Genomic DNA, 19,019 nt, shown 5'->3' on the forward strand with positions numbered 1-19,019 from the left:
TATCAAATCCCAAGTGCCTAAATCACATTTGAAAATGGGATTTAGGTATTTTTGACAATGTTACCTGTGGAATCCTACTGAATGGGTTCTCCAAGACTCTCTGAACAGTATCCCCTTTTGGCCCTTCTGAAGGTGTGTAAAGCACCTAAGGATTTGGCCCTGAGTTCAGATATTTTCTCCTGACTGGTACATGTGATACAGTGCAACACTAGGGGCTCTTCCATAAAACACATTGGAAACATCTAAAACATGGGAATTTAAAATGTTATTGTTTTTTTAATTATGTTGCAAGCCCTCATTGCAGAATTACCTTTTTGAATGTAAATTATCACAATTCTGCCTTCCCAAGTCCGCAGACAGAAGGCAACTAAAAATTAATATGGAGAGGTATGAATTGCGCTGTTCATGTCTATCATGTGTTCAAAATGAACCCTGATGGACTAAAATATCACAATTTTAAACTATTTCACTGGTGATTGTTTTAGTGGAAACTTTCAGCTCATATGTTTATATACTGTGGTTTGGGTGATGAATTAATATGAAGGGATCTCCCATATAAATAATACTGCAAGTTTTAAAAATGAAAATATCTATATATTCTCAAAATATTTTTTGGTTATTTGTTTTTTCCCCTCAACATGGGATCTGGACAGGAAAAGAAGAGAAAAATCTAGGGGGAGTAGATCGCCATGAAAAAAGAGTGATAGGAATATATGAGGGAGTTGAAAGATCTCAGGGTGAAATAAAATGTCACAGAGATGGAGAGGATTTTCCCCTGAGAACAAGACTTGGTGTAATAGAGTCAATTTTATTCAAAATGACTCAGTAAAGCTCAGAGGTGGAAATCTGGAAAAGTTTGGCTCTGAACTTTCCAGCTGGTCTTGGCTATATGCCAGGTTGAACAAAACCTCAGGACATTTTGCACTTATAAATAATAACACCACACAGTTCTATACCATTCTCAATCTGTAGATTTTAAAGCATTTTACAGAGGAGGACAAAGATCATTATCTCCATTTTACAGAGGGGGAAACTGAGGCAGAGAAGTCACTGCAAGCAAGTAGTAAAGCTAGAAAGAGAACCCAAGTATCCTGACTCCTAGTCCCATTCCCTTTCATTGGCCCAAGCGGCTTTACTATTATTAGTAAGAAAAAATTCCTACATTTAGTATTGTGTGCTGGGAGTGAATTTTCTTTTTAAAATATCCCACAAATTTCCAACACTGTCATCCAATTTGGGGAATAAAAGTCCAGAGAATTTGGCAAATCTGCCTTCAGATTTAACCCACTCATGACAACTGTCACACACAAAGACATAAGGCCAATCCATTTAACTAACATAGTATGAGGGCACTGCAAATGCCAATGCATTCTCCTCACTCCACCCATAATTAAACAGCTCACCAGGACATTTAAAATGAAAAGATACATTAAGACTTAAAAGAAAAATAAGGAAACATTTTCATAAAACACAGACTTATTGCATGATAGCTGGAGGCAACACTTTTGTGCAAACAGCTGTAAATCAAAATTGTCCTTTCATTAAGATTGCAAAGATTGCTTAGAATGTGTGGCAATGGGAGACTGTGTAGAGGCTAATCAGTTTTCTATATTCTTCACTTCCCAAGATGTTGAATGGCTGTTCGCTTGGTTTCAGAAGGTGAAGGCAATGACATTTTGCTTATTATTCTCCCGCTCCATACTTGATTTCTCCCCACCTGATTACTAGAGTAGACAGTTCTTCTCAACTGGTATTTAAAGGTTAAGGTTTATGTCATCAGCTGTACCTCACCTGAAGGTGGCACATATTACAGAAAACTTGAAATCACCATTTTTTTTTTAACCTCTCTGGTAATCATTGGTAAGCTGTCAGTGTGTTGTCCCTGCTCATTTCAACTATGTGAAGGCTACCCAGTGTTTAAGTTCCTCCACACCCTGCAATATCTGGGTATAGTAAAAGTCCATGTTGGCTGCAAAGTCAGTACATACAGGGGATTCCATGTCACCAAAGGTGCAGTACAGTGCAGTTCCTCCAACACTAAGGAAAACAGTTGCTATGCACAACAGGATCAGCAAAATACAGGAGCCGCCACCAACTTCATCTGTAAATATAAAATACATGACATACAGTGGATAAAATAAAAGACTACACATAAACTTTGTACTTATTGATATTAGCCATATGAAATCTCGGAAGAAATTTGAGATTTGTCTAACTGGAGGATTGGGGAGTATGGCAGGTACTGTGGCTGTGCGTGTCAAAGTGACAAAAAATTACTACAAATTATAGTACATTCAAAAACCAAAAAAAACCCCCCCTGTGTGTATGTGTTTCTGTACCAATATGACAACCCATCATTAGTCATATGACCGTAATTCTGTAACACCTGTTCTCCTTTTCCTGTCCTCTTCTTGAGTCTTTTCATATTTAGACCATGACCCTGCAAACACTCACACACCTGTTTAGTTCTACTACCATACAATTTTACTGCCTTTTTCCCGGAAAATTTTTCGGACACATTTCAAATGAAAAATTTCAAATAAAAAGTTTCTGTTCAAATTTTTTCACAGGGAGAAAAATGGCCAGCTCTAGATTATAAACATTTTGGGGGAGAGAATGTGTCTTTTCATTTGTATGCAACAACCACCTGAAAGGGTTCAGGTTTAACAACAACACTGCTCTCGAGTAGCTGGCACATTCGAGAATAAAGGATATCCCAGTATTGGTAGCTACAAGAATTCCCCTTCAGTTCAAGCAGTAGAGATCTTTTAGCTCTAGTCTGAAAAGTTTGCCACTTGGGGCTTGTCTACACAGGAAAGTTTTACCAGTTTATATTGGTGTAGTTAAACTGATATAGTTATACAAGTATAAATCCCCAGGTGGACACACTTATTCCAGTATAAAAGTGGCTTTTTTTTTTTTGGTTTAGCTTAAATCCCTTCCCAAGTGACATAAGCTAAACCAAAAAAAGGCCCTCTTATACTGGAATAAGAGTGTCCACACCAGTGTAACAGCAGTATAACTATATTGGTTTAAAAATCACACATTATTTTAGACAGGATTAATTATCCTGTGTAAAGATGCCCTCAGTGATGACAACAGAAACATAAATCAAGAACCTTTATCTGCAGTCTTTCCTTTATCCCTTCAATTACCTTGTACCCCAGGAATGCTCTAAGCTCTGCAACTAATAGCTATAAAATAATACTTTGCTAGATTCTCAGAGAAAAACCTCTATTTTTGGATATTTATGCTGTAAATTGTAAAATCAAGAATTTCAGATATTTGAATTCCTTCTTCAATTGTAAATTATTATTTTTTTACAAAAACGCTTCACTTTTTAAAAAACATCTCACTGCCCCTCCTGCATAAAGATAATGAAAATAACCAAAGTCTGTTTCCATTTTGAACCCCTTTGCTCCATTTGGCAATATAAACTAGCCCTTTTGTTATTTGGATTGTAAACTCTTCTGGGCAGGGACTATGTCTTACTATAAGTTTCCACAGTGCCTAGTAACATGGTGCACTAATCCTGGCATAGGTGCTATTGTAGTAAAAACTCCCTGGAACAGACAGTAGAAACAGATCTAGAATAAATGTTAGACATTTCCTCCTTTCTCTAGCTGTTTTCTAGCCAAGATCTAAATGTTGATAGTTGGCTTTTATCTAACAGCATTAGAAACCAGATTATATTATAAATGTGAAGGCTGAAACATGGCTAGGAAGCATTTTTAAATATTAAGAAATGGCATAGCCACGCAACTCCCACTGACTTAAGTGGAGTTGCAGAGGCTCAACACCTCTCTCACTATTAGGTCCTTAGATCGTTGTGGCTACAGAGAGAAGAGGGGGAAAAAAATCACATAAGAATAAGTGGAGCTATAGACATATTTCCCCTTGCTGTTTTATCAGGTATATATTGTAACCTACCAGACAGTTTTTAAGGTTTGGGATCTTGGGTACAATATAAACATGCTACTGAGGAGGAGTTACCGAAATTTTCTCAGTGATTTCTCTGGATTAAAGGCACATTACTTGAGGCAAAATGTTTCAGTGGATCCCATGTCAACTGTGGATATTGGGCCAGGAAAATTTGACTCTTGGAGAAAAAGGATTATGCTTGTATCTTAAAATATACATTTTACAGACCTAGAATAATTCCACTGCCATGCAAGATCTTATTTACAATATTATTCTTATGGATGCTACTTGTACTCTGTTTTGGCTAACCAAAGCAACAAGAATGAAATGACTTAGCTACAGCTATTGTATGCAATATCAGAAGACAAAGCTTACCATTTGCTGTAAATCCACTCTAAACAGTTTATAATACAAGGCCAAATTCTACTTAGTAACTCCAATGTTCTGTACCGATGTCTGGAGTTGCCCCAGAATCACAGAGCAGAATTTGACCTCTAGAACTCAGATTGTACTGATTCAGAAATTTAACTGTACAATAGTACAGAATTACCTAAAAGATACGTACAAACTATCTAAAACTAACAACTATTCAAAAATATTTACAATAAGAATTATTTAGTGAAAAATACAAGTCTGACCAAAAAAAAAACCCCTCTGGGCACAGAAAAAGTTCCTACCCTAGCCACTGGAAGGAAGGAATCGAGGTAGCTGGAGCTACATGGACCTGTTATAACCTAAGCTCTGAACTTTTGGTGTTGCAAGAGGGCATTTGTGTGGCTTCAAAGAGATCTGCTTTCCAGAAGTTTCTGCAGCTGCGGGGGACAAACATCCATACAAGTGGGAAGTATGCAAAGGATACCCTGAAAATGATTATCATTAATTATTTATACAGCGCCATAAGGGTACATGGCACTTTTCAGATATTTAAGCCAGTGTCTGTCCCCCAAAGTTTACAGCCTATCTTAGAACACAGTGAGAAGGTGAAGATTAGAGGGAAGAGAAAAGAAAAGTTACAATGTAAGATCATGAGATTGCTGATTTAGTGAATAACGTTAGCTTTTTAAAAAAATATTACAGTGTTTTTAGTTATCACCATAAAAATGGATCACGACTATAAGATAATATTTACTGACTAAGGATTCCACTGGGCACTGGGAACATAACTCCCAGCAATAAAGGTAGACCTGGGCAGGAAATGGGTTTTCCCATCCCATAAGCATTTGAGATTTTGAAAATTTTCCCATTTCACATCAGGACAAAACCAAAACCTATCAAAGTTGTTTGATGAAAGAGAGAGAACGAGAGAGAGCTAGCTGCATCTTTCACATCCCACCAGGCTACTGGCTATTCTGGGGTGGGTCTCTCTCAATCTATCCTGTTAGAGCTGCTCCAGTTGGTATACATAAATAGTTATTGGGCCAGAGAGAGACTGATGCTGTAGCCCAGCAGTTAGGACACTCACTTGGGATGTGGGGACCCAGGCTCAATTCCCTGCTTTAAATCAGACAGATCAGAGATTTGAGCCTGGCATCCCACACCCCAGGTGAGTGCCATAAACCAGTGGGTTACTGGCTGTTTTGTGATGGGAATCTCTCGTTTGAACTAGAAATTCCATCCTATACCTGAGAAACCATTTCCCGATTCATCTTTTGTTGAAACTGGTATGTTCGCATGAAAAACTTCAGATTCAGTGATCTGGCTTTTCTGATGAAAAAAATGTTTCATCACAAAATTCCAAACCAGTTCTAATAAAAGGTGACTTTACACGGAGAAAGAAATTATCTGTTTCTGCAGGACTTAGAGTTTGTTAGCAAACCAGAAGTTATAACCTTACACGCAGTACAACTAAAACACAGCATAGGTACCACCTGGAAAAAAGGGGCCACAGTCATTCTCAGTGTTCATAGATTTGAAGGCCATATGGGATCTTTATGATCACCTCATCGAAACTCCTGTGTAACACTGGCCATAGAATTGCACAAAGCAATTCCTGCATCAAGCCCATAACTTCTGGTTGAGTTAGAGCATATTTTTAAGAGAGACATCTAATTTTGATTTAAAAACTTCAGGTGACAGAGAATCTACCACATCCCTAAGTAAATTGCTCCAGTGGTTAATTCCATTGTTTGCAATGGATTTACAGCAGAGATGAATTTGGCCCAATGAATGTTACAATATTTTGATCCATGCTTCAACTCATTTTACCTATGTTTAAAAATCCCTGGATGCCAGAATTGTAATAGGGTAATGCACTGATAAATTCCCATGGCAAGTTAAAAATACATTGTGGGAGAAACTTTATCCCAGCACTTTCTTGGTAGATGGAGAATTTTAATGTTAGTGCAACAGTGGGAGCCACAAGATCTAATATGCTGAAAGTGACCCTTTATAAATATTTCTAATTATTTGTCTGGTAGGTTACAAAACGCTGCCTTGCTCCAAAATCTGTTGAAGTCACTGCCTAGCTAATTTCCTTTGCTAATAAAATATTCAACACTATGTGGCAATTCCGCCAAGAGAATATCCCCGACAGTCTCATAATCACTTATACCAATTTAAAATCTAGTGTTATGCCTCTACTCCCAACAGAGTGGGTTTTCTTCTTCCCTCTGCACTCCCAATATAGTGTTTTCCAAACTATCTACACAAGAGGAGATACTAAGGGGAGAAGAATTCAAATAGTCTAGTTAAGAGAAGAATTAAGAGATAATGTATCTTCAGGGGAACAACAGGAATAAACAAAGGTAATTATTATGCCTGTTATTCTATAGCCCCTGGCCTTCCATAGTCTATTGGTTTTTGGTCCCTCCTATGGTTTATGGTGAAAATCAAATAAATTGACAAGTAAATCTGAGTTATTCTCAGCTCCCTTTCCCATTATGCCTACAGACAATCAAAGCTTTTGTGTGTGTAGAGTGGCATCTTTTCAGACATGTAGTGGCCAGCATCTGACTTCTCGAAGCCTCAAGCATTGGGAGCTCCTAAGGGAAGAGGAGCCACTTCCTGCACTCATTCCTGACCATGGTGCCAAACAGTCCTGAAGAACTGGGAGATGGATCCTTCCACTACTGGACTCAACCCCTGCACTCCCTCATCCTTCAACCTGACCACAGGGCCTTGAAGAAACTTCTGCAAAGAAGAGAAACAGCCCCAACCATGGCGTACACTCAAAGAGGCTGAGAAATGGGACCTCCCAATACCAAACCTCACCCTCACTAACTCAGAAAGGAGCTGCAAACTTCCTCTTTCCAGACCACAAAGGACCAATCACTTTCACTTGTAGGGAGAAGCCAGGACACCTGCAATACTTGGGAGGAGGAGCCAGGATACCTGACACCTCCACCCAGCACAGGAAAAGGAGCAGACACAAATTCCCTGAATCCCCAGAATCCTTGTGCCCTGCCCCTCTCAGAGGAAGAGGAGCCAGGATTGGTTCCCTCTGGGAATCACCACAACACAATCTGTCATTCAGCCCTGAAAAAGACAAACCATGAGTTCCTGCCCCATCAGTAAATATTTTAAATACAAATATAAATTCTACTGTTTTTTGGTTAGATGATTTTGGCAAGTCTCAGATGACAATAAGACAAGGAGGAGCAATGGCCTCAAAATAAGAAAAGTTTTGGCTAGATACAGTAACAGCGAAAGATCTTTTTGGGCCCCCATCCTGCTAAAGTGTGGAGTGACTCAAAGGGTACGTCTTCACTACCCGCCAGATCGGCAGGTAGCAATCGATCTATCGGGGATCGATTTATCGCGTCTCATCTAGACGCGATAAATCGATCCCCGAACGCGCTCCCCGTTGACTCTGGAATTCCACCAGGGCGAGAGGCGGAAGCGGAGTTGACGGGGGAGCCGCCGCCATCGATCCCGTGCCGTAAGGATGGGAGGTAAGTCGATCTAAGATACGTCGACTTCAGCTACGCTATTCTCGTAGCTGAAGTTGCGTATCTTAGGCTAGGTCTACATTGGGGGGGGGGGGGGTCCGATTTAAGATACCCAAATTCAGCTACGCGAATAGTGTAGCTGAATTCGACGTATCCTATTCGACTTACCCCGCTGTGAGGACGGCGGCAAATCGACCGCCGCAGCTCCCCCGTCGACGGCGCTTACTCCTCCTGACGAGGTGGGAGTACGCGCGTCGATTCGGGGATTGATTTATCCGTCTAGATGAGACGCGATAAATCGATCCCCGAGAGATTGATTTCTACCCGCTGATCCAGGTGGGTAGTGTAGACTAGCCCTCAGATCGATCCCCCCCTCCAAAGTGTAGACCAGCCCTTATTGCTGCCACGATTGTGATAAGGTGCTGTGATGACAGTGATGGACTGTAGTAAAACTCATTCCAGTAATGACAGCAAAGTAAGGATTTCCCCAGTTAGTTAACCCATCAGTAAACAGGGATGCATTAAACATAATTTAAACCATATTTCAACTGCAAACATATTGACACCCGTGTTAGTAATTATAAAACAAGATTAAAGCCTCAAGCCTTCCAATCCCATAGTCCTACAACTGTGGTTTCTGAGCAGGCCTGGTTATCCTGGAGGGCAAGCTATGCAAGGGAAAACAAACATGCAGGTTTTTTGCATTGCTTTTTTGACATGCTGGTTAGATTAATGAACAAAAACCTACTTCTTCCACTTTTAAGGATTAGAAATTAAATGAAGGGAAATCCAGATAGGAGAAAGCTGTCAGTCATAAGAGAGAGCAGCATCCCTCCTTCAGCCCCAGCCAAAGCTGGGAGCTCTGGTTTACAACAAAAATGTATTTAAAAGTTTCCCTTTGTTCTGGTTAACTAACTTGTTGCACAAAAGCCTTTGCATATTTCTAGAATAACTTTTAGTACAGTCCATTGCTACTATCACTGCATGGAGAATAGCTAGCAAGCCAGTACAGGGCAGACAATAGCAATAATTGGTTTAAATCCTGCTTTTTTTCTTATTTAACAAATGAAAGCACAGATATGGTTTGTAATTGTATACTATGAAAACACAAATTAACATAGGCAAGCTACCTTGATCCAAGGTGTCTTCCATTTCTTGGAATCTCACTCTTCTCTTTGGATTTCTCTGCTGGATTTGAGCAAGCGTCTTTCCTTCACTGTCATCTCTCTTCTTTAGGATGGACACCAGTCCCTCTGCTGGGGCAACCTATGAGAGTTTATAAGAATCATTTGGCACAGAGTGACAAAACAGACTGTGTTAGAAATCCAGACACGAAAGCCACTCAGTAACGGCTGTATAGGGAGAAGGGAATGAGAAACAGCAGAGAAACAGTTTCCCCTTGTTTATTTTCTTGTAATGCTGTTGCACTTGTGAAATTATTTCTTCACAAGTACATCTTGAAATAGATAGGATAACTGCAGTGCTAAATTGCACTATCATTCCTTTTCCTGCTGCGTAAGAGGAGAAAACTTCTCTTTCATTGTTCTCTCTGTTAAGTATCCACAGATCTATTCTCTTGGATCTTGGATCATGTTGTAGTTTCTATTAGTTCCTATGTAGCCTAAGGCCTTAAATTCATGATGGATGGGGGCAGTGATGAATATGAGTCTTCAATACCTTCAGCGAACAATACATTTACTTTCTTTTTCTAAAGGTCAGTAACCCTGCACAGACCATCACAAACCACTCTTGGAAATTACATTGCTTGATTCATTGCCCAACATTGTGACTCTAAGGCACCACACCTGGCTCCCGTGGGAGGCAACAGACTAGTCTGGGGGCACAATGTACAACAGAGGAGCAGCAGGGGGAGGGAAAGCTGCATGACATCCACTTCTAGTTTCTCACTGTAACAAGCTCTCTGGGTAAAACAGCAGGCAGCAACTCAAAGGTCCCTGCTCTATTGGCATCCCCATAATGCAGCTGGCCCTGGGAACATTCACATAAAACAGTGCTCTGGGCAGCAGGTCTCTAGCCAAAGTTTTTCCATTCTTTTCCTGCAGCAATCAGGTCAGCTGCAAGAACACATATTGTCTACCCCCACACAGCCAACAAAGGATGTCGCCCTACCCCAAGCAGCATGTAACTTTTTGGTGAGAGCAGAAATGGAGAGGGGAAGCAGGTAGGAAGGGAGTAGCAAAAACCAAGGGGGGGGGAGGAGAATGAAAATTAAAATATACTTGGAGGGTTAAAAAGAGTATAAAGACGACTTCATAGAGAAAACAGAGAGCTAAAAGGAGAGACAGTGGCAAATGAATTAGGAGATGGCATGATGAGACACAGAGAGGTGCTGGAGCACTCAGCTACTGACAGAGTGGTGGGCATGGAAGGTCTCTATCCAAAAACATTGAGAACCTAGGTCTTATTGCCTATATTTAGTTCCAGAGGCTTTAGCGCCCCCACCCTGCTTGATTGAAGAACCCATTTTTCTCAGCTTGCAAAAGCTCTGTTCCCTTGTGTCTGTCTAGTGATGGATGTAAAGTTGGCTCCCAAAGTTCAATAAACTTATTTCAAGAGGCAGGCTGCTTTTCTTCCTTTCCTGTGGGCTTCGCATCCCCTCGTATGATTTCTATGTAAATGAGCCTTCCATTCTGTTTCTGATTCCATCAGGTTTAATTTTCACAGGAGACAGGTAGTTAGCTCTGACATCCCCTCCTGTCCGGGCAGTCTGTATCAATGAGTATCCATGATTCCTCATCTAGTGCTCGTACATACATTTCACAATGATATTAATCACTGGTGTGTCATCTGAGTTCTACTGAGGTAAAAGGAGATTGGCTAGCATCTCTAAATAGGGGTGTTTGTAAACTTTTTAAAGTTTTAGCTTTCAGCCATCTCAACAACAAAACTTTCCCAATAGCAAGAACAGAGCTGAGATCTAGTTTTTAACAGTGGGGTTCCCTATATATTCCATTTTTATGTTGTTTTCTATGCTGTATGATTGCCCTTGCAAATAAGTTAGTAAATGCTGTAATCAGATTTCTGTTTGACTGCAACATATTTTAGGATATGTCCTCCCAATTAAACAATACAACAGGGAATGTCTATCACTTATTCATAGATTATAAGGCCAGAAGGGACAGGGACCTCTACGGTCATCTAGTCTGACCTCCTGCATACCACAGGCCATAGAACTTCCCTGAATTAATTCTTGCTATAGCTGTGGTTGAACAATAGCTGTGGTTGAACAAGAGTATCTTTTAGAAAAACATCCAATCTTAATTTAAGAAGTGTCAATGATAGTGAATCCACCACAACCCTTAGTGAATTGTTACCATAGTTAATTACACTCACTGTTAAAAATTAGCACCTTATTTCCAATCTGAATTTGTCTAGCTTCAACTTCCAGCCATTGGACCTTGTTATACCAGACTGAGGAGCCCATTATAATTTTTTTATTACCCATACATGTACTTATAGACTGTAATCAAGTCACCCATTCACCTTCTTTTTGTTAAACTAAATAGATTGAGTGCCTTGAGTTTATCATTAAAAACATTTTTTCCAGTCCTTTAATCACTCTTGTGGCTCTTCTCTGAACCCTCTCCAATTTATCAATGTCTTTCTTGAACTGTGGACACAAGAACTGGACACAATATCCCAGTAATAGCAGCACCAGAGCCAAATACAGATTACATAATTGCCATACTCCTACTGGAGATTCCCCTATTTATACATCCAAGGATCACATTAGCCCTTTTAGCTACAGTGGAACATTGTGAGTTCATGCTCAGCTAAGGATCCACCATAACCCTAAGCCTTCTTTCAGAGTCACTGCTTCCCAAGATAGAATTTGCCATCCAGTATGACCAGCGTTCTTTGTTCCGAGATGTAGGACCTCACATTTGCCCAAATGTTGGTGCTGATCTCATTAGATGGGCACACAGAAGAACATTTCAAAAGCACACCCTGGAGCACAGGAAACTAATGTCTTATTCTAACAGAAACCAGATAGATGGTACCACTGTCGTTCAGCATTGGATGTTCGGGCTGCAGCACCTGGTGAGTGTTGAACAGACATGGTATCAAAATGTTTGAGAAAGAATCTGAGACAGCATAATAGAAAATAACTGAAAATACTGTTCCTTCAAAAAACAAAAAGCAAGCAATTTTCTTTTGTATACCAAACAAACAAAATTATTTGTGGATACTAAGGAGCAGAAGAGACTAGGCAGAGAGATCCCAACAGAAAAAGTTGGGCTTCTCAGCTTAAAACAAGAATTTTGCAGAATAAAGATATCAAATATGCATTCACTGGTTGATGCAGTGACCAAGCAATTTTTGTTTGGCAAGATTAGATAATGTCATGAGTTTTTCATAGAAGGCATATTCAAGGTAAGTAAATGGACAGAGGCTGACCACAGTATCTGATATATTTGTGGCAGAGAGCCAGATCTTGCATGCAAGATACTGAACACGCAGGGCATCAGGCTCTTAATGTTCAAGTGGCAATGATTTTCATAATGTTAGCATGATACAATCCCATTGAAGAAGCATAGTAACAACAGTGATGTAAGAAATGGTACAGGACAATTAGTTGGACATGGTGCTTATTCACAGGCCACATTCCTGGTCTAAAGATAGAATCCATGAGACCAAATAAAGTTTCTGGAATTTGATTTCTTCATAATGAATTTGAAATGTCTAGAAAAAATAATGGCCAATGACAAACTAAAATGGAGATTCAATACAACTTTCTGAAGGAATTTCAGACAAGTATGTAGGTCCACTTTTACCCTGTGTATAAAATCGTGTAAGGTAGGAAAAGTCAGAGCATATCAGTGATGCTCACGTGGTGATGTGGAGTTATCCACTTCTACTGGCTTCACCTGGATTCATCCAACCTCCAGAATGGAGCTGAGTATATACAGAGATTCCCATTAATACACAAGAGGCTAAGTTACCTAAATATAGGGAAGCTATTTAGGGCCATGGCTTTTTAGAAAAATTAGAATTTATTGATAAAATGTGTTTATCTTTAGTTCTACTCATATTTTTGTAGAGACCAAATATTAAGCTCTAAATAATAAGCTGTTTCAATACTAAAGTAACATGACCATTTACAACCAAAGTAGACAATAGTATTTACAATAAAAAGAATTCATATATATAACTGCAGTAACACAACTGACTACTTCTGGTTAAACAGTAACATACTAAGAGGGTAAAAGGGTACCTACTCTGGGCAGTTAGAGGCAGAAACCTACCTCCGCCTTCCAAATTACTATTTTTCAAAACAGAAGCACCAAAGAATGCAGGCTTTAACTGGCTTCTTAAAATTTTAGTGTTACTACAACTAGAGATGTTCTTTAGTAAGAGTACAGTGTGGTGTATTGAGGACTGTGTTGGAACTGCAAGTAATCAAGTTAAGAGTGTGAGAAAGAGGGCGGCTGTTTCCTGTTCCTGCTTGCAGCCTAGGGTGTTCTGTAGCAAAGCACAGGAGACAGTCCTAAAAAGACAGCTTAAAGCAAGGCGGGGTGAGTTGTGCCTTGCTGCCTTAGGGAGCAGCCTGTATTCTCTCTCTGTTTTGGGGTTCTGGCATGAACTAGGAAAAGAAAAAAGGAAACGTTTCAAAGTAAGAGTAGCTAGATGGCACAGGAAACTGTTGTATGAGTAGTAATGTAAATGCATATATGAAAATTTGCTTAGTGTGTTAGTGTCATCACTATCTGATAAACTTGACCACAATTACACAAAAAGAAAAGATTTTCCATAAAATGGTATTCAACTGAGTTTTAGGCAAGAGCGTTTAAAAAGTTAGTTTATATCATTGTAAGAGGATGCAACTATAACAGTGTTCACATTTGCTGGATGTACATTTGAGACATCTCTATAAATCCAACACCAAAATGGTAAGGGCAGTAGCACACATTCCCTGTGATCCAAGTGTTGATAGTAACAGTCAACTGTTTAAACATTGCAACTGAATTTTCAGGATCATAGGCTACTAGTTTACTGACAGACTATGCTTTAGCAAACTTCTAGGATACATAAAGAACATAACATTTTTCACAAATTAAAACACAGAAGCAATAGACAACATGACTGTGTGAGAATATTCACATTGAATCAAACTAAAATAAGATTTAAGCGCTAGTGTCTGTTCACAAAGCCCTTCTTTAAAACACCTACCGTATTTTCCTATTACACCTCTACCTCGATATAACGCGACCCGATATAACATGAATTCGGATATAACGCGGTAAAGCAGTGCTCCGGGGGCGTAGGGCTGTGCACTCTGGTGGATCAAAGCAAGTTCGATATAACACGGTTTCACCTATAACGCAGTAAGATTTTTTGGCTTCCAAGGACAGCGTTATATCGGGGTAGAGGTGTACTACAAAATCCCTTTTGGCAAGAACACCAACTATTTAAAATTGGTGCAGATACTACAATGATGAACAGTACAAAAAAATCTATAAATAAAACTGAAGTTGTACGTATACATTATGCATAAAACAGAAGTGCGCACAACAACTGTCCCCATTGCAGAAGGGATAGTCACTATATTTTAGCAAAATATTTTAAGTTTTCCATGCTGCCCTTTGGCTACTGAATTTCAATTGAGTTAGAAGGTGTGCCTCAATTTTTCCTCCACAAATGTTCCTATTTATAGCCTTCATATGTTGGCAGTTATGTCCACGCTGGAAATTAACAGGACTTAAAAATAGAAAATGTATTTAGACATGCCCACTTCTGTCCTGACATCATCTTTACTTAACAAGAAAAACATCTATCCCCGCATTAAGTTTGAATGAAATTTTACTAATACTTTTATACCTACTCTGTAAATTAGAAGGAGTTAGTAAAAACTGATTTGTTACTCTGAAAATTAGCAGGAGTTAGCTGCATACATTTATGTTACAGATGAGGAGGGTGCGTTAGATATATATGAAATCAGATTTGCCACTGAACCAAATATACCTTTCATCTACTAATGAGGGACAAGACCCAACATATTTACAATTGTCAGTCTCAATTTCACAGAATATGTGGATTCAAAACTCAACATTCCAGGCTACTTTTATGGTTTTGGCCTGCTGCAATACTCATTGTAATCTAATCAAATTAGCAGAGGATATCACAACATCCTGGCACTCTACAGAAATGATGCAAATAGCACAAACACAGAAAACGAGTGGTCTGTTTCACAATTTCTGCTTCCTAAATAACCTCACAATGCAGAGCTACATATTGCACAAATGCATATTCTAATCAGACAGATCAGAGACAGAGAAAGATCAAGTCACTCCAAAGAGCTGTGTTTAAAAGCAGAGGTTAATGGCATAATCCAGTAGGCACTGCACCAATAATGTCATTTCGTATTTTCAATGACTTAACTAGTAAAAGATAATGATTAAGCTTGGCTCTCTCAGCTACTGGCAATATTTTATAACCATTAGCTAGTCAAACAATTGTTGCATTGAGACAAACTAAGTACAAAAAAGGTGCATTTGTACACACTTCAGAAGCATGCAGTTTAAAAACCACATTCAAATATAGTTGAAAGGATAAAATTAAACTCTGATGCACATTTTCTTTTGATACTCAAAGTAAACCCCACACCCTGATTGTTACTTAGGGGCTTAAGCTATTATTTTTAATGAAACAACAGGAACAATCAACAAAGCACATTAAAACCCAGCAAACACAGCGAGAAAAAAAAAGGAGTCTAAATTGGTTATATACTAGATGAATGTTATTTGACCCAGCTGAACTAGAAGTAATTGTCTAAAATCAGCTCATCATAATAATTTACCAGCCCAGGCACAAAAACTACTCACACTTCCTTACCATGATAAAATGAAGGGTGGGCAGAAAATGATAGTTTACTCATCTGTCTGAGGGGGGGGAAAGAATTTGCTTTTGGAAACTAGAATGTTTGATGCCTGAATGTGTTGCTATAATTGTATTGCTTGTGATAAAGAGGATCAATGGCTCCTGTTGAACTGCATAAGGAGCAGTCTAGCAGTGTCTTGTTAACTGGTTCAGGTTGTACCTGTGTGAAGGAAGTCTTGCTACTCTGAGTTTCACTCATTGCCCTGCCTGCCTATTGTTATATGGACTGAGTTTCAGGTTTTAGTTCTAATATATAAAGGACTAAGGCTAGGTCTACACTACGGGGGGGGGGGGGGGGGGTGTCAACCTAAGATACGCAACTTCAGCTACGCAAATAGTGTAGCTGAAGTTACGTATTTTATAATTTTTAGGTTATATAATCAACAAATAGCATAGCTGAAGTTGCGTATTTTAGGTCGACTTACCTGGCTGCGATGACGGCGGCGAGTCGACCGCTGCCGCTCCCCCGTTGACTCTGCTTCCGCCTCTCGCTGCAGTGGAGTTCCGGAGTTGACGGCAGAGCGATCGGGGATCGATTTTATCACGTCTACACTAGACGCGATAAATCGATCCCCAACAGATCGATCGCTACCCGCCGATCCAACGGGTAGTGAAGACGTGCCCTTAAACAGACTGAATCCCGTGCATCTTAGGCTTTCAACACCCTATACACCACCTTCCCCATTAAGGAAAGTCAGGGAGGCCTTTCCATCTTGCAGCAGTAGAACTGCTAATGTCTTTCTAAGTTATGGTCGTTGAGATGTGTTAACCCTCTGACCTAACAAGTGCCATGGATCTAGATTTTTTTTTTTTTTTTAAAGAGACACATGCACACATACATTAAGCCCTCCTTCTTGGCAAGGAGAAATCTCTTCTGTCTGATGCCATGATTTATTTTAAATATGTTATTTGCTTTTAAACTTTGCTAGTATTGTAATTCATATTTTAATGATTTGCTTTGCAAATCGCCTACAAAGCTATGGCCCCTAGGCACCATACAAACAGAATCTATTACCATAATGGAATTAACATATCCAATATCACTTTGTCCAGACTGCCATCTGTATCTACCAAATCTAGCCATACTCTCCATTGAAAATTGCTTATTGCAGATGTTACACCCTCTCTTTTCTTCTTTTATTAAGTAATAAAAGGTTATTTGCACTGTATCTAGAAAGCCACTCAAGAACTGGAACTATCCTACTGGAATACACACAGTTTCATTCAACTAAAATAATTTTAATTTACTTTTCTATTGTACCTTTCATCCTGAAAGATCCCAAAGCATTTTACAAACTGTTTATATGCAGATCACTTACTCACCATTGAAATGGGATGGAATGGAAGAGTCATACTGCACCAAATGTTTTCCACAACAATTTTTAGGTGGGGAATTTACAGGTAACTTTTTCAGTATTGACTGCAGGAGGAATTTAGATAGGTAGAAAGCAATTATCTGAATTAGATTTGACTGGGACTCTGCAGTTAACATTGTCTGGCTGGCATGGACCATAATTTTGAAATCTAGGGTTTGCAACTGGTCCCCAGGCACCACTGTGACTACCTCTGTGTTTCATAAAGGGCTCCCAGCAAAAGAAGGCCCTACATAGAATCATTGAATATCAGGGTTGGAAGGGACCTCAGGAGGTCATCTAGTCCAACCCCCTGCTCAAAGCAGGACCAATCCCCAGACAGATTTTTGCCCCAGATCTCTAAATGGCCCCCTCAAGGATTGAACTCACAACCCTGGGTTTAGCATAAAACAGAAGGCAGTTAAAACTTTTTTTAAACTTTAGGGTATATAATCAACAATAGATGACTTTGACATGACTATGTGACTGAATTCACTCTCAGGGCTCTGCTGCCCTTAACACATCTTTTGACCTGAGTTTTTACCATTACTATGGAGGATACCAACAAAGACCCATGAGTGAATTGCAGTCTTTGGGGCCATCTATTAACCTATAGCTATTGTTGTTTTGTAACTCATTCTTTGCTAAATGTTTTAGTAGCTTTTCCTCTTTTCTGCACTGAGTAAGACTGAATGGAAACTGTCTACATGAAATAAAAAACGCTGAGGGTGGTGGACTTTACAAATCAACACAAGCATAACATGCTGGGTGAAAAAAGATTGCAAATCAAGACTGCTAGGCACCTAAAAGCAAGTGCTAATGAAATTACTTTCCTTTCCACCCTATTGGTATCAGCATTTGGTACAGAATTCAAAATACCTAATTTCTTACTCACAGAATTAATTTCTTCCCAAATATCACAGATTTTATGGACACACCACTTGGGTCCAGCTCTGAAAATGGGCACTTGTACCTTGAAAACTTAAGAAAAAAGCTTTAAACTAATGTACTAATGCCGCTCTTAGTCTGTCTATTGGGATCATTCACAGCATATACAGAGATAATTTTGACAAAAGTTTTGCCAGGACCTTTAATGGAGATCTAGTCAAAAGGGCCCAGAGCATTCACAAATGCTTTGATTTAAAAACAGAAAATTGTCCTAAGACCCAAGCTTGCTGTAATTTATCTATGATGCTTACTTCTTAAACAGTTACATGACAGAAGTCTATCATTTTAGTTTTATTCAATATATACGTTATTTTAAAAAATGCATTAATCAATAAGTGTGTGACAAACTGCCAAAGGCAAGACTACATAGTTAAGCTATTAGTAGTTTCATTCTGAAGTGGACCAAATCTCTTGCTATATTAGCAAAAAATACACAAGACATATTAATTATTAAACTTCAAAAAGGGGCTACTGGGTAGGTTCACTAGCTGCTGTTCATATTATATTTAGATGCCATCTAACCATTCTTTTCTAAGAAACTCATCAGATGGCCTTCAGTACATAGCAGTAGAGGTCCTGATCCTACCAATGTTTACACATGTGAACAATTTTATGTACAGGAATAGTTCCATTGAACTCTAATCTACAGGATAAGGGCTATATACAACAATAAGGAATCTCAGCACGGTGTCGTCTCTGGACCTTGTTGGTAGAGATGGGGACACAACTGATCTCTGTGTAATGGCCCTAATATCATCCAAAGAATCTGGCCACTCAAACAGGAAGTGTATAATGTAAACATAGACCTTATAGGTCAAATTGCATCTGCTTACATTATGTGAGAGTCTGACCCTTTAACGACAGGTGAAATGATGACCGAGTGGTACCTTTAATTCTGTCCGATTGTGGTTACAATCTGTTCAACTGCTCTTGTTGTCAATTCTTGATCCTTTCAGAAATAGTAGCAAGCTGATCTGAGAAAAGGGCTTCCACCTCTGAAATCTCTGAAACC

The 19,019-nt window shown here is 39.3% G+C and overlaps 1 protein-coding gene across 1 annotated transcript in view; it reads right to left on the reverse strand.

Moving 5' to 3' along the window:
- Positions 1-6: 6 nt before the first annotated feature.
- Positions 7-19,019, reverse strand: part of CNST (consortin, connexin sorting protein) — an 86,558-nt gene continuing 67,545 nt past the window's right edge. The window contains exons 12-13 of the mRNA XM_024210280.2: positions 8,939-9,074; positions 7-2,101 (exon numbers count right to left, since the gene is read on the reverse strand). Of these exons, the coding sequence (XP_024066048.1) occupies positions 1,896-2,101; positions 8,939-9,074 (342 nt within the window). The 3' untranslated portion in view covers positions 7-1,895. The remainder of the gene's footprint in view (positions 2,102-8,938; positions 9,075-19,019) is intronic.

The sequence above is a fragment of the Terrapene carolina genome, unplaced genomic scaffold (assembly GCF_002925995.2).
Source record: "Terrapene carolina triunguis isolate 2854851 unplaced genomic scaffold, T_m_triunguis-2.0 Scaffold85, whole genome shotgun sequence".
Classification (NCBI taxonomy): Eukaryota; Metazoa; Chordata; order Testudines; family Emydidae; genus Terrapene; species Terrapene triunguis.